General features: G+C 36.8%; 1 protein-coding gene across 1 annotated transcript; it reads right to left on the reverse strand.

The window, feature by feature from the left end:
* Positions 1-12134: 12134 nt before the first annotated feature.
* Positions 12135-22494, reverse strand: LOC116867949 (putative coiled-coil domain-containing protein 195). The gene is made up of 3 exons (XM_032857963.1): positions 22233-22494; positions 17552-17804; positions 12135-12488 (listed from the first exon to the last, which is right to left on the reverse strand). The coding sequence occupies exons 1-3, from the start codon at positions 22492-22494 to the stop codon at positions 12365-12367; spliced, it is 639 nt and encodes a 212-aa protein (XP_032713854.1). The 3' UTR covers positions 12135-12364.
* Positions 22495-22902: the final 408 nt, after the last annotated feature.

Consider the following 22902-nt stretch of genomic DNA (forward strand, 5'->3'; position numbering starts at 1 on the left):
AGTTCTTACTGGCAGTTAGTACTGTCATAGGTGCTTTACAAAACTTAGCTCATTAAATCTCCACGGGCCATCAAATGTCAGTATATCTCCATTTTCACAGATGTGGAACTGAGGCTTAAAGAGGCTTAAGATCATGTGAGTATACACACTTCCTTCTTCAAGGCCTATGACATGCAGGGTTGGTCTTAGCAACCCCTCACATTTGCAGCAGTGCTTCTCAGCCTTGCCTGTGCATGGGAATTGCTGGGAGAGCCTGAAGAATACCGTTGCGCAGGTCCGTCCCCAGGTATGTTGACGTCATGTGTTCAAGCTGCAGTGTGGGTAATGAGATTTTTAATGCGCCCTGGTTTATTTTATTTTGCAGCCAGGATCAAGAACAATTGCTTGACATAAAATTGCAGGGACTGGGGAGGGAGGGCTGAGAAGACTGAGGCACTTTCTGATTTTGGAGCCCCAGTTTTCTGAGCCAGCTGTCTTTTCTCGGAATAGCCTCTTGAGGGCCTACTATAAATGCTAGATTCTGTGGCTGGGACTAGCTTCAGGGAAGCTCTAGAAATGTAAAGTATTTGAAGAAGGAAAGGAGTAAATATTTGGGAAGAACACTTGAATTAGTTAGTTTAGGGCAGCTTTGATGTCACAGGGCATCTGAAGTGTGGAAGGGTCTGTGTTTGATGATGGGATGGCCGGTTTCCCTATGATCCGCTGATCATCACCAAGACCAGTGAGAGTGATGCAAAAGGCCACAGGTATGGTGGACTATATAAAATCACGCATGCTAGATGAGATAATACAGTAGGAAGGGAGTAATTGGGCTCACTTCTTGGATGCCCAATTAACTGTTACATGTGTCCATGAGCCATTTAGTAAATTACTTTTCCTAGTGTACTACATGGTATGGCAAGTGGGCCAAAGAGTTATTGACTTCTGAGCTATTTGTCCACTCTCCTATTCTTCACCACTGAATGCTTTCTTGTTTTAAAGAAAGGGGTTTGTTGGACAACATGGTATTTCAAGATCAAGAATCTTCTGTGTGTTTTAGAAAGTGAAATTTTCTTCTTCCTGGAAAATCTTGCTTGCACCCCTGTCTTTCCATTAGGAGGGAGTTCTTAGTGTGAATCAAAACATCCTCAAGATGAAGGGGGGAAGGAAGGAGAAAGGGTATGGGCTTAATTAATGCTGGGTGGAGTTAGGGACAATTTTCACGAACAGATAAAATTACGGATGATAAGAGGAGTGTTGTATTTCTTGGAACACTTCACAAAGGTGTGTGTCTATATGATCTTCATAAATTGGTATTGAGCAGAGAGCAGAATGAATTTTTTTTTAAATCATTGTTAAGAATAGGTTTTTAGTTGGTCCTCGGGTTCATACATGTCAAGCATAAGAATTTTGAGGTGACTGCAGGAGGAGAAATCCTAGTGAAAAGAAAAAAGAAAAATGAGATTTTTTTCCTGAATAGAAACCTGAGTGCTACAGAGAATTATCTTTTAGTGAAACCTGGCCAGGAACACGCTTAATCTCTGTCTCAGTTCAGGGTGAATTGCGTGTCAAGTTCAACTTTCCAAGTAGTTTTAATAATGTCAAACTATTAAGTATGTATGTATGAGATTAGATAAATTCAGTCTTTCATTTCTCACCTTTTAGAAAACTAATTGTGAGCAGATTATAGTAGTCATGAAATATTTTGACTGTCTCGTGGCATTAATGATAAAGGCAGAAGTCAAAGAAGAGCTAAATCTCCAGCAGGTCTTTTATTCATTCCTTTATGAGAAAGAGTATTCCCCAACTATGCACACACTTTCTCAAACACAGTTAGAATGAAAGAATATTTCCCTGCATCATATTTAAAAATTAAGTATTGCTGTAGGTGGCATAACTCAGTCTCTTAAGGAACTTATTTTGGTGTCAAAAACACCAGGCTCAATGGTTGTACCTGCCAAGATTAGTAGAGATTTCTAAGATCTCTTTTCTAGAGGACAAACCAGAATTTGGATCAAGGAATAAAATGAACTCCATTTTTCCCATTGTCCCCGTTGACAACTATCTTTATGATGAAGTTTATTTCAGATTCACAGCTTAGAAAGAAGTAGCTCAAGGAATTGGGAGCAGACTGAACTGGGATGCTAGAAAAATGGCTAGGGCTTTCCATTGGATTCTAAAAACATTGTTTAAGTCTTCCTTTGTTTCAACATGCTTATTTGTTAAAGGAAGTTTGCAGAAGGTCATAGATATGAAAGGAAATAGCTCTGACAGATGCTGGCATACTTTGATGACAGATTGATGTAGTTGTTACCCTTTGGCTTTTCTCACCCACAGTTATTAATTTGCCATTATTGGCAGTGTTGGTGAACACTAACAATCCATCATGGGGCAGTTTCTTCTTCCTTCTTCCTCCTTCATCTTCTTCCTCCGTTCCTCTTACTCTTCTTTACAGGTTAAAGTGCAGGACTCTGAATGCCAGGGATGGGTCTTGCTGTCCACATATTGCTTGATGACTCAGCAGTTTAACCGAGATATCAAAAGCCAGAAAACACAAAAGCTAGAAATTTCACAGGTGAATTTTTACCAACTTAACACTTGGATTTAAAATTAGACATATGTTGAGAGTCTTTGTTTTCAATGGAGCAAAAGAACCATGTCTTGTATTTGTTTAGTGTGTTATGTAACACATCCCTATACAGGATCTCATTTGGTCTTTCAGTACCCCGGACATTGAGAACATTGAGATCATCCTCGCTTGTTAAGAATACCTCAACACGGGGCACCCGGATGACTCAGTGGGTTAAAACCTCTGTCTTCGGTTCAGGTCATGATCTCAGGGTCCTGGGATTGAGCCCCGTATTGGGCTCTCTGCTCAGCGGGAAGCCTGCTTCCTCCTCTCCCTACCTGCCTTTCTGCCTACTTGTGATCTCTGTCTGTCAAGTAAACAAATGAAATCTTAAAAAAAAAAAAAAAAGAATACCTCAACACATTCATGGGACAGTATGGAACTCTTACAGGAAGCATCAGCAGTTACGGGGTTTGGTTTGGGTTTTCCTCTAAACTCTGTCACGTCAGATTGGTGGAGTAACTTCCCTGAGCTATACTTACTCTTTGAAATTCTGGCCTGGAACTACAATTGTGCTGGAAAATTCTATGATCCTGTGACTTCAGAAACTTATTTCTTTACAAAAAAAAAAAAAAAAGAAAGAAAGAAAGAAAAAGAAAAAAAAAAAAGTCAACCAGATTATCTGCTTTTGCTTATATATTATTCTCCATCCCCCAAGAGTTCCATATAAGTGAAATATGTAAAATAAACCAAAATGAATAAAGCAGAACGTTTTAAAACAAAGCACAGCTTATGTTTTCTCATATTATATTTTGGTTCTGGGAACAACTATGTATTGACTCTGAATTAGGCTATACTTTTTTGTGATAATACAGAACTTGAACCTTTTTATCGAAGTAGATTTACTCCCACGATCTTGCCTTCTTTTCCCAACCTTAAACTTCTTTCCCCCTTTCTGTTTTCCAAATTATAGCTTTCTGGATCCACTTTCTTGCATTTTTTTTTAAATTAAGTTTTTATTTTAATTCCAGCATAGTTAACACAGACAGTAATATTAGTTTCAGGTGTAGATTATAGTGATTCAACACTTTCATACATCAACCAGTGCTTATCATCTGTTTTCCCCATCCTCCTGCCAACCTCCCCTCTGGTACCCATATTAGTTTGTTCTCTATAGTTATGAGTCTGTCTCTTCATTTGTCTCTCTTACTCTCTTTTCTCTTACTTGTCCACTTTCTTGTTTTGGATTTCTACATTTAAGAAATTAAATATAAGTCAGAGGTTGAAATATGATATCCTCGAGGGTCCCCACACATATGGTGTTTGATTTTCACAATGTTTCATTAATTTTTTATTTTATTTTTTTAAAGATTAGTTATTTATTTGAGAGAGAGAGCACAAGTGGGGGAAGGGGCAGAGGGAGAAGGAGAGGGAGAGAATCCTCAAGCTGAGAGACTCCCCGCTGAGCACAGAGCCCCATGCAGGGCTCCATCGCAGGATGCTGAGACCATGATCTGAGCCGAAATCAAGAGTTGGCCACCCAACTGACTAAGTCACCCAGGCTCCCCTATTTTCACAGTGTTTTTAAAATTGAACACATTGCTAGTATTTATGTACTGGGATATTTTGCATAAAAATCCAAATTTTTAACACCTTTGGAATATAGGGCATGTGGCAAAAGAGTGCTTTCCCACAGAGCATTACAAAGGTGAATAGCTGTAGTTCCATTTGGCATTTTTTTTTTTTTTGGTAAGCATTTTTCAAAAAAATTTGAGTATTGTTAATACACATTGTTACCTTAGTTTCAGGCGTACAACTTAGTGATTTGATAAGTTTATACATCATGCTATGCTCACCACAGGTGCAGTTGCTATCTATCCCAGTACATTGCTATTACAATATCATTGACTATATTCATTATGCTGTGCCTTTTATTCCTGTGACTTTCTTATTCCATAACTGGAAGCTTATTTCTCTCTCTCCCCTTCATCCATTTTGCCCAGCCTCTTACTCTTTTTATCTCTGGCCACCATCAGTTTGTTCTCTGTATGTATAGTTCTAATTCTGATTTTTTTTTTTTTTTGGTTTATTCACATTTTTAGATTTAGTTTAGATTCTATTTTAGATTCTCCACTCTATTTATGAGTGCAAATATATGGCATTTGTCTTTCTCAGTCTAGTTTATTTCACTTAGCATATTACCCTCTAGGTCCATTCATATTGTCTCAAATGGCATGATCGCATCCTTCTTTATGGCTGTGTAATATTCCACTGTGTGTATATATACCACATTTTCCTTACTGATTCATCTATTGATGAACACTCAGGATGCTTTTATGTCTTGGCTATTGTTAATAATGCTGCAATAAACATAGGGTTGCATATATATTTTTGAGTTAGTGTTTTCATTTTTCTTGTGTAAATACCCAATGGTGGAATAACTGGATCATAATGTATTTCTAGTTTTAATTTTTTAAGGAAACTACATTCTCTTTCACAGTGACTGCACCAGTTAAGATTCCCACCAACAGTGCAGAAGGATTCCTTCTCCACATTCTCACTACCATTTGTTGTTCCTTGTCTTGATTCTAGGCATTCTAACAGGTGAGACATGATATCTCATTGTGGTTTTGATTTGCATTACCCTCATGATGAGTGATGTTGGGCATTATCTCATCTGTCTATTGGCCATCTGGATGTCTTTTTTAGAAAAATGGGTATTCAGGCCCTCTGTGCATTTTTTTCTCTTGGATTGTTTGTTCTTTTGGTGTTGAGTAGTATGAATTCTTTATATATTTTGGATACTAACCCCTCATTGGACATATCACTTACAAATATCCTTATTCAATGAGTTGTCTTTTGGTTTTGTTGATGGTTTCTTTTGCTGTGCAAAAGTTTTTTTTTTTTTAATTAATTTTTTAGAGGGAGAGTGGGAGTTTTTGGTGGAATTTTTAGGATTTTTGATATATATATCATGTCATCTGCATAATGACAGATTAACTTCTTTACCAATATGGATGCTCCTTATTTCTTTTTCTTTTCCAATTGCTGTGGCTAGGACTTCTAATACTTTGTTGAATAAAAGTGACAAAGGTGGATACTTTGTCTTGTTCCTGTTGATTTTGGCTCAGATTGTGATCTCGGGGTCATGAGATGGAGCCCAGCATCCAGCTCTGCACTCAATGTGCAGTCTGCTTGAGATTTTCTCTCTCCCTCTCCCTCTGCTCCTCTTTTACATTGTGCTCTCGCCCTCTCTAAAATAAACTAATTGATTTTAAAAGATTCTAAATCTTTCACCATTGAGGATGATGGTAGCTGTGTGTTTTTCATATTTTGTTGCAGGTGTTCCCTCTAATCCCACATTGTTGAGAGTTTTTGTCATGAATGGATGTTGAACCTTGTCGAATGCTTTTCTTGCATCTTTTGGGATGATCATATGATTTTTATCTTTCATTCTGTTGATGTGGTATATGATGTTAATTGATTTGTAAATATTGAAACATCCTTGCATCCCAGGAATGAATCCCACTTGATTGTGCCGAATGACCTTTCTAATGTGTTGTTGTTGTATGAGGCTTGATGATATTTGGCTGAGGATTTTTGCAGCAATGTTCATCAGGGATATAGACCTGTAGCTTTCCTTCTTCCTTTTTTCTTTCTTTCTTTCTTTCTTTCTTTCTTTCTTTCTTTCTTTCTTTCTTTCTTTCTTTCTTTCTTTCTTTCTTTCTTTCTCTTTCTCTCTCTTTCTTCTCCTCCTCCTCTTCCTCCTCCTCCTCCTTCTTCTACTTCTTTTTGGTGTCTTTGTCTGGTTTTGGTATCAGGGTAAAGCTGCATTATGGAATGTATTTGTAAGTTTTCCTTCCTTTTCTATTTTTTGGAATAATTTGAGGAGAATAGGTATTAACTATTCTTTAAGTGTCTGATATAATTCACTGGTAAATCCCTCTAGTTCTGGACATCTATTTTTTGGTGGTTTTTTGATTACCAATTTAATTTAGCTACTTGTAATCAATCTATTCAGATTTTCTATTTCTTCTTGGTTTGGTTTTGGGAGACTGCATGTTTCTGGAAATTTATTCCTTTTTTTCTAGGCTGTCCAGTTTGTGGTATATAATTTTTCATAGTATTCTCTTATAATCCTTTATATTTCTGTGATATCAGTTGTTATTTCTCCTTTCTCATTTCTGATTTTATTTGTGTCCTTTCTCTTTTTTCTTGATGAGCCTGGCTAAGGGTTTGCAGATTTGTTTATCTTTTCAAAGAAACAGCTCTTGGTTTCATAGATTTTTTTTTTATTGGTTTTTAAGTCTCTACATCATTTACTTCTGCTCTGAACTTTATTATTTTTTTCTTCTATTTATCTTTTTTTTTTTTTTTTTATCTTTTTCTAGTTCCTTCAGGCATAAGGTTAGATTGTTTATTTGAGTTTTTCTTGTTTCTTGAGGTAGCCTGTATGGATATAAACTTCCCTGTTAGAACTGCTTTTGCTATGTCCCAGATATTTTGAACCATTGTGTTTTCACTTTCATTTGTCTCCATGTATTTTTTTATTTCCTCTTTGATTACTTCATTGAATCATTGGCTGTTTAATATAATGTGTAGTCTCCACATGTTTGTTTGTTTTTCCCAGTTTTATTTTTCTTGTGATTTAATTCTAGTTTTATTCTGTTGTGGTCAGAAAAGATGCATGGTATAATTTTAATCTTCTTAAATTTATTGAGGCCTAATATGTGCTCTATTCTAGGGAATGTTGCATGTGCACTTGAAAAGAATGTATATTTTGTTGTTTTTGGATGGAATTCTGTATATGCCTGTATTACTCATGTCCAATGTGTCATTCAAAGACATTGTTTCTTTATTGATTTTCTTTCTGAATGATGAATCCATTAATGTAAGTGGAGTGTTAAGTCCCCTACTATTATTGTGTTACCATCAAATTCTCTCTTTATATCCATTAATATTTGTTTTAGGTATTTAAGTACTTCAGTCATGGGTTCGCATGTATTTACAATTGTTGTATCTTCTTGTTGGATTAATCCCTTTATCATTAGGTAATGCCTTTCCTTGTCACTTACTACAGTTATTGTTTTAAAGTCTATTTTGTCTGATATAAGTACTCCTACCCCAGGTTTCTGTTTTGTTTTTGTTTTGTTTTGCTTCCATTTGCATGGTGGGTGTTTTTCTATCCCTTCACTTTCAACCTGTGTGAGCCTTTAGCTCTGAGGTGAGTCTCTTAGAGGTAGCATGTAGATGAGTCTTGTTACTTAAGCCATTCTGGCACTTTATATTTTTGATTGGAACATTTAGGCCATTTACCTGTAAAGTAATTATTGATAGGCATGAACTTATTGCCATTTTAAAAACTTGCTTTCTTATTATTTTGCAGTTCTTTGTTTTTTTCTTTTCCTCTTGCTCTCTTTCTTTGTGACCAATGAGTACCTAGTATTTTTTGGACTTTCTTTTCTCTTTATTTATTTGTGTATCTATCACAAGTTTTTGTGTTTGTGGTTACTAGAAAGTTCATATTTCACATCCTAAGTAAATAGCAGGTCATATTAATTTGATGGTCATTTAAATTCAAACACATTCTTAAAAAAAGAAGAAAAACAGAAAATGAAAAAAATATTTTTTTCTTTTTCTTTTTCCCATTCTCTTCCCTTTTTACTCCCCTCTCTACGGTTTATGTATATGTTGTTGCATTTTACATCTTTTTATTCATATTTTTATTTTGTCTAATTAATGTCATTTCTTTTCCACTTAAAGTAGTTTCTTTCATATTTCTTGTAAGTCTGGTCTAGTGGTGATAAACTCCATTATCTTTTGTTTGTCTGGGAAACTCTTCATCTCCCCTTCAAATCTGAGTGATAATCTCACTGGGTAGAGTATTCTTGGTTGTAGGTTTTTTTCCTTTTAGCACTTTGAATATATCATGCTACTTTCTTCTGGCTTGCAAAGTTTCTACTGAGAAATCAGCTGATACTATTATAGTGTTTCTCTTGTAGGTAACTTTTTGGTTTTCTCTCACTGTTTTAGGATTCTCTCTTTATCTTCATACTTTGATATTTTAATTATTATGTATTGTGGTATGGTCCTGTTTGGGTTCATCTTGTTTGGAACTCTCTGTGCTTCTTGGATTTGGATGTCTATTTTCCTCCTTAGGTTGAGGAACATTGCAGTTATTATTTCTTCAAGTAAGTTTTCTACACCTTTCTCTCTCTTCATTCTTCTGAGACCCCAATAATGTGAATGTTCACTTGATGTTGTCCAAGAGATCTCTTAATCTATCCTCATTAAAAAAAAATTCTTTTCTCTCTTTTTGTTGTTAAGCTTGTGTGATTTTCATTATCCTGTCTTCCAGATTGCTGATACATTCTTCTGTGTCCTCTAAGTTACTGTTGATTCCCTCTAGTGTGTGTTTTTTTTTAATTTTAGTTACTGTATTCTTCAGCTTTGATTAGTTCCTTTTAGTGTTTTCTATCTCTTTATTGAAGGTCTCACTGAGTTCTTTCATTCTTTTCTCCAGTCTGATGAGTATCATTGTGATCATTACTTTAAATTCTTTATCAGGCATATTGTTTATCTTTGTTTCATTTAATTTCTCTACTGAAGTTTTTTCCTTGTTCTTTCTTTTAGAGTATATTCTTCTCTCTCCCCATTTTGCTTGACTTTCTGTGTTGTTTCAATGGATTATGTGAAATGGCTATCACTTCTAAAGTTGAAGGAATGGTCTCCTGCATGGTGACCGTGTGCAGACTGTGTGTGCTTGATGGCTTTTGCTTCAGCTTTGACTGTATGTGCTAGTTACTCTTTTAAATCATGGCTTTTTACAGAGTGAGTCAAAAAAATCATAAAAGAAAATTATAAAAGGAAAGAAAAAAGAAGAAAAGAAAAAAGAAGAAATAAGGAAGAGGTGGAAAAAAAAGAGATCAAGAAAGAAAAGAATAAAACCAAAAATAAAAGAATAAAAACAATGCAAGACAACACATAAATTTTAAAAAGTAAATAAAACAGGATAAAACAATAAAAATTAACCACCCCCCCAAAACCACAGCTTGTTTTCTGAGCCCTAGCACCACAGAGCAGCTGGTGTGGGCTTGAGGGTCCTGGGCTCTTGGAAGTCGTGAGCTCATGAAAAATACTGGACTCCTTGGTTGTGGTATATAGACCCTGCTTTAGTCTAGGCTTTAAAAGTGGGGTGGGAATGTAAACTGTATTGTTCTCTAGTCCCTCTGACTTGGAGGACTTTTCTGCAACTCTTTCACTGCTTGGCAGAGTTCTAGCATTGTTTCTTTTACATGCTAGCTCCTCTTCTAAATCATGTTTTTTGTTGTTGTTTGTTCTGTTTTGTTTTTGTTTTTGTTTTTCTGTGCCCAAGGATAGAGGGATCTATTCCAAGGCCCTCAGTAGTCTCCCTCCCCACTTCTCTTCACAGCATTGGGTTGGGTGTTCCCTTTGTTACTGTGTCTCCATGTCTCTTGCTCTTCTCTTGCCATTCTCTCTGTCTTTGGGTGTTCTGTAGCTGTTCAGTCAGCCTTCAATTCTTCTTCAGGAAGAATTTTCCATCCATAGGTGTAATTAAGTGTGTTCCATGGAGAAGGTGAGTTCAGAGTTTTCATATGTCAGTATCTTGAACCCAAATGTCAGCTTGCAACTCCTTTTGGATGGGGTCTGTTCTCCAGAGCACCCACACATTTCTGTTTCTTACAGTCCCTAATAGGCATTTGAGTTCCTGACTTATAGAAGTTTGGGGCATAGAGTAAGACAAATATAATTCGTGAGAACATGACTGGGATAGACTTCATATTCTTGGTGGTTCATCATATTTAAAAATCTCGGAAGGTTTACTATCAAACAGTATAATGAGTCAGGAAATAGAAGTGGGCTTTGTTTCTTTAATCATAATATTAAATATTTAATATCAAAGTTTAACATTTGATGGGTGCTTTTTAGTGGGCAGTATTGGAATCTTGTAGTTGTTAATTCAGTTCAGTTCACAGAGCATGTATGAAATGCCAATCACATGTTAGTAATTAAACTTGGTATTGGGGATAATTTGTCATTACAGCTTTGTCAGTTATGACATTGTAATTTGGGTGGTTGTCATTTATTTATTTAGTTTTTTAACTGTTTGGTAAATGTTTCATTTAACCGATGTTAACACAAAAGTATTTTGTAAACGGCAGAAAGTAAAATTGTGCATAAACTAAAGACTAAAAGTGCCAGGCATCTCATAGGTTACTATCTTAATTATCTATTGAGTATGTGTCTTTATTCCCAGATGAATGTGCTTTTAAATCTCATTTGTATTTTTCCCCTCTGGTTATAACCTTGCTCTACGGTACATCTGTTTTAATGTTGAGAATGTTGTTAATCTTAAATGAATATCATAAATAAAAGACACATTTGACCCATTATGTGGCTTTTACCTCAGGGTATTCATTGATTCATCCGTCTGCCTTCTAGGAGCCTGTCTGCGACTATTAAAATCCTTTCTTAGAAATGGATTGTACCATTCTTACCCTTTCATTGCTTCGCCGCTTCCACTCCAACTTAGCCCCAGATTTGGGAACCCTGGAGTGTGCTTCTTAGTATTTACAATAGTGAATTGTAAGCATCGCTGTCTAGCAGAAATCAGCTGAGAAGGCTTATTTAAAATGGGAATTTCTGGTTTGCTCCCTGTTGGTCCCCCTACTTCTATAGCCAGTTCAGTTGTCTAGGGTGAAACCAAAGAATCTGTATTTTAATACTCTGCCTATTTTAATATATTTGTTTAAAAAGAGTATTGGCATTTGGATGGAAACAAGGAATCTGCATTTTACTTTTCTTAATATTTATTTATTTTAGAGAGAGCACGCACACGGTGGGGAGAGGGGCAGAGGGGGTGAGAGAGTGAGAGAGAGAATCTCACGCAGACTCCCCACTCAGCTTGGATTAAGTGCCGGCTCCATCTCAGGATCCTGAGATCATGACCTGAGCCAAAACCAAGAGTCGGAAACCTAACCAACTGAGCCACCCAGGTGCCCCCAGGAGTCTGCATTTTAATGCTCTGAATATTTTAATATATTAGTATACAAGATATTAGTTTTAAAAGGGTAATGGTATTTGATGATGATTGCTGTAAACCAAGATGGGGAAATATTCTGAAAAGAAGTTCAGGAATTGAGAGAATTCTGAGATTTCCAACTCCTAAATAATGATCATCTGAAGCCTTTTTGCTCTCCTTCCAAGCAGGCTTAGGCTTTGTCATTAGTGAACCCACATTTGCTCTGAGCCCACCATGGATGCTGTGGGAGTCTGCTGTGTTTGTGCTCCCATGCATGTGACATAGGATATTAAAAGATGAAATGAATTAGTATCAGTGAAATATCAACCAAGAATTAACTATAAGGATAATCACTCTTGCTTCTATACCATTAATCAAAACAAGAACTTTTTCCCCCCTATATTTGTTGTAAGTTCATCTGGAGAGGGACACTTATAATGTAAACAGCAGCATTTCTTGATGGCAGAAGGCAGCTACTGAACACTACCATGCAATTTAATTTAATTATGTTTAATTGCTCATTGCTGCATACAGAGACTGCAATAGTCACTGCACAGCAATCAACATTAGTATTCGACAATGACATAAAGAAATTACTTCCATTTCTTGGCCAAGTCCATTGACAAGTCCACTGACCTGATGCCAAGCATTTTGTGTGTCTTACTGGGAATCTTTCCAGAGCTCTTTGTAGGGGAGGACACTGATCCAGAGGGGCCTCAGTGTTCTCATTTTTGGGAATCAGCTGTTTCTTAAATTTCATCACCCCACACAGCCTATTCTGCAATGGTACTTAGCTGGTTTGTGGTCTGATTTGGTGAACACTTCAAAGAACTTGAATTTTTGGAATATGAAGACAAGTCCATGGGTAACTGGAAACTGACTGTCTTTATCTTGTCCCTAAAGAAAGCAGAATAAGAAGAAGATAAGCAAGACTTTTTAGTGAGCCTTTATATAAAACATCTACTTTTTTTTCTAAGCCACCAAAGACTGCCTAAACTGTTAAAAGCTCATTTGAAACATATCATAATATATTTTGTTTAGTTATTCAACAATAATACAAAAAATATATTGGAATTGGCTTTTGATTAAACCCAATGAAGGATGTTGATGAAACTAAAATTTAAAACTATTGAGGGAAGATTATTCTCTTCATGTTTAAAGTTAAAGAATATCATATTGTCTCAGGTGAAGGGTCTTTCACATTGGAAATCTTCAGGTGAAAGGAAGCAGAAATTTGAGGCAATTATTCTATAATCCAGATCAGTCAGCAATTACAGATTTTGAATTAACAGAATACCCATCACACCTGAACAGTAAAGGGGAGAGAGGAAAGACGGCAATGAATCATATCATCTGAAGGATTAAATTGTTATGTAGAATCTTGACATAAATTAGGATATACCGTTCTCAGGAAAAAGTCAAAAGAATGGTGTTTGAAATTTTTGCCTTTTCTCCAATATTGTTCTCTCTCTGTTTCTTTCTTTGTATTGGATAAGGCGATCATTTCACTGAGTGGCATATAGTGGTGTGGATCAAGGGGAACACATCTGCTCCCTCCCTTGGGTGGAAGGTCAGTGGTTCCATATGTTGGAATCAATAAAATAATAACTGCTCTGTCATTTATTAGCCCTCACTTGACTATCTCATTTATTCTTCACAAAAACTCTGAGGTAAATGCTATTGTGATTCCTTTTTAAAATTTTTAATTTTTTTTTTTTACAGAAGAATAAACTATTTTATAAAACAGACAGATAACTTTTTTAAGGCCAATGATGCAGTTGAGATTTTAGCCATCTGATTTCAGAGGTTGCCTTCTTAACCATTTTGATATGAAAAGGAAAAGATACAGTTGACCCTTGAACAACACAGGGGTTGGGGGCACTCAGCCCTGGGGCTGTGGAAAATCTGTGCATAACTTTTGATTCCCCCCAAAGCTTAAATACTACTAGCCTACTATTGACTTGGGACCTTACCAATAACATGAATAGTTGATTAACACATATTCTGTATGTTGTATCTATTATTTGCCATATTCTTACAATCAAATACACTAGAGAAAAGAAAGTAAAGGGCAATCATTAAGAAAAATCATAAGGAAGAAAATCATAAGGAGGAGAAAGGACATTTACAGTACTGTACTGTACCTATTGAAAAAAATCCATACATAAGTGGACTGGCGCAGTTCAAATCTGTGTTGTTCAAGAGTCAGTGGTGTATGTACTTAATGTATCTGGTTTCTCCTATCTGCAAAATGAATAATATAGCATTTCTAATTAAATTAGTGATTTATTACTAATTTATATTTATATTAATTTATAATTTATTAAAAATTAATTTGAGTATAGTTGACACACAATGTTACATTAGTTTCAGGTAGGCAACATAGTGATTCAACATTTCTGTGTCTCATGCTATGCTCCATATGGACGCTTTCTCTTAATCTTAAGCTTTTTCTTAAATGCAGGACATTAGATTTCTAGGTTTCTTATTTCTCCGAAAATTCAGGAAAAATTAAAATTCTGTCTCTGGTTTTTGGAGAGCATTTGTTCTTAGAAATCTTGACATTGGCATTATTCTGTAAAACACTTTCTTGGTATAATAATGAAAAGGCTCACAAGCAAATTAGGTACGATGTCTGACTGCTTCAAAAGCCAGTTCAAACAAATTGGCTCTTGATAAATCTTTTGAAAAAATTTTTAAGAACTATTAGAAAGTAAATGAATCTACAAAAAAATTAGAGGGCTTATGTAATGACACGTTACTTGACTAGTTAATCACTGAGGACATAAAAGACAAAATTAAAAAAGCACTATAACAAAAAAATACATGCTTCGTTCTTGTCAACAGTTCTCTGGAATTGACTGGATTTTATGCCAACCCAGCTGTTGATTTCAAGCCATTACTGACTTTCTTGTTTTCACACAAACCTGCAATTGGCTCAGTCTTTCCCATTAAAGTAGATTCTAAATTACCAATAGATTGTGTTCTAAATAGTTTATTCCTTGGCAGCTTGGAATTTGGAAAACATTTTGTTTTAGAAAAATAATACATTATAAACATTGGCTAGGCTCCCAAACAATCACAGAAAATAATATGAATTTTATGAAAATTAATAATACTGTATTTCTCAACATGATAGGTTTGTGAGAATGTAATGGATTAAGTGCAAAAAAATAAAACATTATGATAATGTGCACTGCACAATTTCAAAATAGGCAGACACAGACTGGAAAGATAGATATGCATCAAAATCTACCTGGTGGTTATTCAGACAGTGAAGTTATGGAAGATTTTCCTTTTTATACTTTTTTACTTTGAATATTGCATTTATACTTTGTAATTTGCAATTTTCTTATTATAATGAATATTTAGTTCCATTATATAACTGGATATATATATGCATTTGGAGATATATATATGTGTATATATAATTTTTCAAAACAAAAGACATTCCTTTTTATGATGAACATTTAATGTATACATATGTGTATATATATATATATATTTTTTTTTTTTTAAGCAAAAGATGCATCTCTGCCTTTCTTCTTTCTTCTCTCTGAAAACACATGGTCATTGACACACAGTGATTGGTTATACACTTCTTGTTTCCATGTCCCACATCTGCTCTGCCAATAAATCTTATGAGCTCCATATTCAAAGTATATCCAGAAATCACATCCACCATTACTACCTTGGCCAAGAAATGATCATCTCTTTCCTAGATCATTTTTTTTTAAGCCTTAAACCTGGTCTTTTTATTTTCTGTATTGTTTTCCTACAGTCTTTTTAAAGCAGGATTCCCAACATGATCCATTATCTTTTATTTTTTTTTTAATGAAAAAAACATGTTATGTACTCAGTTCACTTGGGATAAATCTAGAATCATTGGAGGGGAGTGGAAGGTCACCCCTAGTGCTTTGCCTTCATCTTCCCCTGTTCTCTTGCTTGCTTACTCTCTTCCAGTCACACCAGCCTCCTTTCCCTTCCTCAAACATGGTCATGCACCCCCTCTCAGCATCTTTTGCATTTTTTGTCCTCAATTCTTGGAAAGTTTTTCCCATCCAGAAATCCTCAGAATGCTTTCCCTTTTTACTCAGATGGTGAGGTATTTCCTAGCTACCATATATACAATTTCAATAATGCTTGCTTTTCTAACCCTTCCTTTTCCCTTTTAATTGGTTTGATGTTCTCTTTCATACATATCATCATCTAATATAAATGATACACTTTTATGTATTGTCTTATTTATGGATTATCATTGTACAAAGGAATAGGCAGGGACTTCTGACAATTTTTTTTCCCTCTTTATCTTTATATTTATGGCCTAGAATCCTACCCAGCACGTAACATGCCTCCAGGATTATTTGTTGAATGAATGAATGAATGTAATGAAGGTATAGAAAAAAATAGGTCAAAAGGATAGAAGCAAAAACTCATGATCACACTCGCTCATTGGCAGGACCAGGGAAAAGAGATACAGGATTTTTCTCTCTGTTAGTAACATCTTTTTCCTTTAATATATAAAAACATCTGAAAAAAAGTGACAAAATTCTTGCAGAGTAAAACAGTGATCTTTGTAACTTTCATTCCCGAATATTTTTACCTTTTAAAACTTTTCAGAAAGACATTTTTTACTCGCTTTCCAATAAGTACAGGACAAAACACACACTTGTGAGCCTTGCCTGGAAGTCCTCTTATGATGGTCTGTGCTCCCTCCTTCTCCCTCATTCACTGGACTACTTTGGTTTCCCCCATAGTTATGCTTCCTTCTGTCTTGTCTTTTCTGCTCTACCTGAGGTGATCTTCCCATTTTCCCCTGCGTGACTATATGCAGCTGTCCTTCATGACTCAGGCTACTCTCTCTGTTCCTGTAATAGAACTTTCTGGAAGTGAAACACAATTTTCATCCCGTCTTATAAAATCCAAATGAAACTGGCTCAGCCTTTGTGTCCTGCATCCTGTGGTAGGTCCAGTGCTCTTTCCAATATTGAAGAGAATCCCTGCAGGCCTATCACTGTTATCTCTTGATTTGATTTCCTGTCACTGCTGAGCTTGATGATTTCTTTATTCTCTCTGCACCCCATTTATTCCATTTTCTCTTCTTCATGAGAACCCAGGCCTTTTTTTCTCCTCGAAGGAGACAAATATGTAGAGACTCTCCCTAGAAAGTCAGGGCCTAACTGGGAATTGGAAGTTGGGGTGGAGCATGTGGGAGAGGGGAGGTCATGCTCTAGCCTTATAGAGGGGATAAGTTAGACTTGATAGTGACAGTTTTGTTCTGAAAGGGGCCCTTGGCTCGAACCACTCCTGGCGTCACCCTCTGAGCTTCCTCTTAGAAGACTCCCGCCCATCTCTCAAATGTCTTCTTAAATCTCTCTTTTTCACAGATGCGCCTACCTCCCCAAACATCAGCTCCTGGATTTTGAAAAACAAATTCCTTTTCTCTTTGTCTCTTGGCCCTCTTGAGTAATGATTTTTGTATACCGCCCGAAAGCCACTGGGTCACTTCCCTCGCAAGAACAGTCCTCTCTCAGAGAAGACTTCTGTGTTCAGTTCCTAAAATAAGTGTGTCTTTTCCTTGAGAAGAATTTTGTTAGAGTGATCAGTTCATTGGTGTGTCTTTGTCATGGAATGAAAGTTTTGAACGTAACGTTTTGGTTTTGCTGAATCTTGTATCACTGGTGGCCAGCTCAGAGTACAGTTGTTAGTGCTCAATGAGTAAGGGCAGACCAATGAAGTCTTCTGCTCATAGAGGCATCTGTTAGAGTGACATTTGATCTAAAAAAATATTTCTTTCTTTTGACCCCCTAAATGCACATGTGAGATGGAAATTAATTTGGCCCAAAACACTATTTGGTTTTGTTTCTTTGACCTAAGACCTTGCCTATCAATGGGAATGCCTGAGTGCTTTCATAGCACGTGCCTATAATCTATCTAACTTGAGGCAGATCGTACATTACCTGGTTACATTATCAAAAACATGATCAGGAGAAGTTCTTTGGTTGGAACTAGTGCTGGTTAAAGAATCTGCTGCAAACATCTTTTCTTTATTGTCTTGCTTCTTAATTGAAGAACATGCCAGTGATTTAATTCTTCCCTGAGCTCCTAGAATTCCACTCTTTGGGTGTCTTTCCTCAGGTTTCCAGGGATCATTTGCAGCAAATGAATGAATTGGTGAGGAGATGGAATAGCGTCTAACAATCATGACGTTGCCTGTGTAGGAGACACAAAATTTAAGTTTATGAAAATTTCACCTTTAATGATGTCCACAGATGTCATATTATATTAGTAGTACTTCATTAAAATGACCTAAGCAAAACTATTACTTTTGATTCATTTTTTTTCACATAAACTACATCTAGTCATTTATTTATTTGACAAATAATGTCAGGCACTTTTTTATGAGATAGAGATGGGGATAGTGGCCCACTCAAAACTCTTGCCTGCATAGAGCTTACTATCTTTTTGTGCAGACAGATGATAAACAAACATTATGTGATAAAATTCAGGTAGTGACAGATCCCGGAAAGTCCAATTAGGCTGATAAAGGCAAGGGGATAGAGACATATGAAAGAGGAGGTCTGGAAGCTCTATTAACAGTGTGGTTGGCAATACCTTTGTAAGGATACAGCATTAGAACAGAGACCTGGACATGTAGAAATAATAAAACAAGACTTTAAGATGGGTAGAACATGGCTATTCTGGAGATGACAATGCTGGACATTTTTTCTCCTTCTAGAAGATTGTAGAAGAACATATTAATCATAGCCTCTCATCACAAAAATTGAACTGGCCACTGCTAACTGGGCTACATTTGTGTGTCTTGACTTTAGACTTTAGTTGAGATGGTCACTATGAGGAGGCCTGTTGACTGAGAGACGAAAGCACAGGAGGTCTGTGGAAAGAAGCAAAAGTTCCTCAATAGAAAACTGGAGTGTTCTTGAGAGAGATGGAGGGATTTATGGCCTTGTTTGTGAGGGCTTTCAATTCAATTTTTGTCTGTAAATGTCTGCCAATAAACTCTTTTCTTGATGTGAATCGAGTATTCTCTGCTCCTTGTAACTCAGGCACTTCGATTAAAAGAGCTTTGTTTTAGGGAGTTTAGTTTGTCTGAATCCCTATGACACCATACTAATGCTGACCAGACATCCAGTTCTCATCCAGGGGGTGAAGAAGCCTGACCTCGGGTTGGTTTTCATTTTCTGGAACACTTAAGGAATGTTTACTGCATCTTTTTTCTTTCTAGTCACAGCCTTGGCATGAACTAGCATGGGTGTTTAAGAAAGGCTTGCATCATGTTTGGGTTTTAAGAGTGCTAGAAGCACAATTATTTCTTAGTTAAGTTTGTTGCCCACATCTGCAGAATGCAGACAGCAGATTATTAAGGCCATTGCAAAACGTGGAGGCTGCCTCGGCTTTTTATGGTTTGGAAGAGTGGAAGATCAGCTTTCAGGCAAGAGTTTGGGGGCAGAGAGAAGTGTTTTAAGTTCAAATCTATCCGAAGTGTTTAACTGCATGCAAATACTGTTCCTAAATTATCTTTAAACACTACTTTGGCCATCATCTATAACTTCTATAATTGTCTAAGAACAAATTTATGGCTATTGACAATCATAAACGTTTCTGTTTGGAAGGATTATAAAGTATTCTCTTTAAAGCGAATGGTAGGAAATTACAACTGAAGAAATTGTGCTGATGATGGCAAGGGGAAGTTCCTTCTTATTTGGAACCTGTGCTCCAGTTTGACTGACTAGCAGCTTGGCTCTTTGTTCATCGCTCTGGGTCACAAATACAGACTCAAGTCTGTATCCTTTAGTTTCTTATGAGTAAAAGGCAAAGGATATTCAACACAGCATCATGGGGTCATCAGCACAATTTCAGAACTTCATAGCCAGCAAAGGATGTGAATACATTGCAGAGAACTGGAGGTCCAGTGATGCTGGGGGGTCCCTGTAAAGAGTCATTTTTTTAAAAATATATAAGGGCAGCATCCCTGAAAGTGCAGGTTGGATTGCATATCCACCAAATGCTCATCCTCTATTACAGATGCTTCCATGAGAACGTAGCCAGCAAAGACTCATTCTAAGCAGGTGCTCTTCTGCATTGTTACTATATATATGTCCCCATATATACTATGGATATATAATATAGACATCCCCTTATTACAGACATCTAATGTATATGTTCCTTTATTATCTATATCTGTAGATCCCCAAGCAGCTGTGTTCCTGGGCTGTAGCATATAAATGTCCATATATGTATGTGTCCTACTCAGCATTGACCAAGTATTACAAAACTGGGACTGCCATCTGGTGTCCTCATGTTCAGGCCAATGTTCTTCTTACTTGTGTCCCTTACTTTAAGGATAGTATATTGCATTTAAGACACAGATAAATACATGTAAAGTAACTCAACTGGGCTTCCAAGCACAAACTTAAATCATGTCTCTTTCTGTGTTTAACTGATACAACTAACTAGAGTCCCTCCAATTTTACCAGTTTTTCACCAGTCCTTTTTTTTTTTAAATTTTATTTGTTCACTTGACACAGATCACAAGTAGGCAGAGAGGCAGGCAGAGAGAGAAAGAAGAGGAAGCAGGCTCCCCACTGAGCAGAAAGCCCCCATGCAGGGCTCGATCCCAGGACCCTGAGATCATGACCTGAGCCGAAGGCAGAGGCTTAACCCAGAAGCACCCAGGCACCCCTCACCAGTCCTTTTTAAACTTAGTGCTAATGTTCTTATTGGGAGTTACCATCCATATGTTGAAGAAGTATGCTATCAATTGCGTGCTTAGTTCTTACTAATAGTCTAAACTCTCCTAAGCTTGATGGCATTCAGGCCCTAAAAGTGTAAAGGGTATACTATACTTTTTGTTCTTTCACTGGTGTAATTCTTGTTGTAAAATAGCCACAATATATACTAAGACTAAACTTATGTTTTTTTTCAGTTTTATAGAAAATAAAATTTCATAGAAAATATTTTATAGAAAATAAATTTGATAGAGTGTCGTTTGCTTTTGGAGTAAGGCAGTGGTTTTCAACTGGGGGAAATTTTGTCCTTCAGGCAACAATTGGAATCTCCAAAGACATTTCATGACTAGAGGGTGAGAGGCAGGTATTACTGGCATGTAGTATTTAGAAGCCAGAAAAGCTACTAAACATCCTATAGTGAAGACAGACCCATACAAATACAGAGCTAGTTAGTATAAAATGTCTAAGATTGCAGAGGTTGAGAAACTTTAGGGTAAGGATGTATTACAAATATCCATATCTTTCTTTTCTTTTTCCTTTTTTATTTTTTTTAAACCAGGAGAAAGTCTAACCTCCCTGTTAGTTACTCTTTCAGTTTTATTAAATAACCAGCAGACAGAACTACTCAGATCCAGAGTTGCACTTAACAAAAAGGGAAAAAGCCCTGATGGGAATCTCTTCTCAGCTTTGAAATGCAGGGTCCCATGCTAGAGAGAGACCTCTCGAACAGAGGAAACCAGCTGGCAAATAGGACATGTTTCCTTGCCAAGCTGTTCAGAACCTCTAAATGGCATTGCCTGAAGCCTTTGACAAATGATATTAAAAGAGAGTTGAGTATTTAATTATGTATAGCAATTTTATTTGAATCTGCTGCATGTAGGCAAGCACTGATCATTTAAATGCAGAACATAGTTTTTGCCCTGCTGATTTCTGACTTTGCATAGAGTCTTAACAGTCAATATTCTTCTCCCACAAAAGGTGAGAGATTTGATTCTTAGAATGTATCAAACACTGGCCCTGCCTCTTTTTAAAAAATTAACATACAATGTATTATTTGTTTCAGGGGTACAGGACTGTGATTCATCAGTCTTACACAATTCGCAGCACTCACCATAGCATATACGCGTCCCAATGTCCATCACCCAGCCACCCCATCCCTCCCCCACTCTTCCCTTCCAGCAACCCTGACCCTGCGTCTTGAAGCCTTCGACCTGTACAGGACGTTGAATTATGGGCAACACACATTCACGCAGGGCAGGAAGTTTCTTTATAAAACATGGATAAGAAACAACATCTGTCATTTGTTGTGTGCTTGCCAGGTGTCAAATTAAGCACTCAGTCTATTATTACAGAGAGATAGGTACCATAACCATGTCAGGTAGGTACTCTAACACTTCCTAGAAAACAAAGGTAAAAGATTTCTCCTAAGTATCTCTGAGTCAAGTGGATAATGAATGACAAATCACTTGCAACCATAATTGTCTGACTGTAATAATCATACCTGGAGCTATTGTGCAATATTGTAACTTAATAAGTGAGCATGGCTTTTGACACACACCCATTCCGTGTTCTATGATGTGACATTTAAAGGCTTGAGGTCAAGAAGGAAAAAAACACATTGTTTTTTATGGGACTGATTTTCACAAACCTGCCATTCCCACCTTTCCAGAAAGATATGAAATAGTTTTTGATGTTTCTAAAATACGTTGCTTGAAGATACTAATGATTTTTCCCCCTAGGGATTTAGAAGTAATCTACCAAGAGAAAAAGAATGGAACTCACCACTACCAACGCCAACTTCTGCAGTTATATGAGAGGCACAATAAACCTAATGTTTAGGAGGGCTTTGCAAAGATGGGCACAGCCCAGAAGAGCTATGGACATTTGGTACCTTGATGTTCGTGCACAGCTGGTGCTGCATCAACGGAAACACCACCATGAAGGGTTGCTGGAGATTTTTCGGATGCTTTTTCGAGGTTACCAAGGTCTGTGACTTCCTCTTCCCTCTCATCTTCTGATTCTCCGCTGGGGCCTGGGGTTCTCTGACTACTTGAGGCCAGCTTCATCCGGAGGACTTGATTCTCTTTCTTCAGCTTATTGATCTCTGCCCTCATTTCCTGGATAATTCTTATGCACTGGATGTTAGCTTCCATTTGCCCCTTCTCGGGTGGCACTGGTTTGCTCCTCTGGGGAGACAGGTCACCTTTTGCTCATGGACCATATGCACAGTCTACTCAGCAGGACTGGTGGATCCCACCCATAAACCTTCCTGAACAATAGATGTCACTCTTCTCTGGGCCATCTTTCAGCACCTGGAGAGTTCGACTGTCAGGGAGGAAAAGGATCTCCATGACTTATTCATTCTGGGGTTTGTTTTTCAGAACAGAGCTTTTCTTTGTATCTTTCATTTCATATCAATCCACAGTTCTAGAATATTGCTATGTGACTGAAGAGAAGAGAGCATTCCGAAAATTTCCAGGGTGGAATAGAATCTCTTGTTTCTGTCGTGAACTCACAACCTACCAGCTACTCAGTTTTCTGTGTTACTACTTCTGGAATCA

The sequence above is a fragment of the Lontra canadensis genome, unplaced genomic scaffold (genome assembly GCF_010015895.1).
Source record: "Lontra canadensis isolate GAN:19392208 unplaced genomic scaffold, GSC_riverotter_1.0 scaffold13, whole genome shotgun sequence".
Lineage (NCBI taxonomy): Eukaryota > Metazoa > Chordata > Mammalia > Carnivora > Mustelidae > Lontra > Lontra canadensis.

Coding starts and splice junctions, on each gene's coding strand:
- LOC116867949 (XM_032857963.1), bottom strand. CDS start 22,494: ATGGAAGCTAACATCCAGTGCATAAGAATTATCCAGGAAATGAGGGCA. Junction 17,805..22,232: donor AGCTGTGCACGAACATCAAG/GTACCAAATGTC, acceptor TCTCCTACACAG/GCAACGTCATGATTGTTAGA. Junction 12,489..17,551: donor GTTTTTGATAATGTAACCAG/GTAATGTACGAT, acceptor TGCTTTCTTTAG/GGACAAGATAAAGACAGTCA.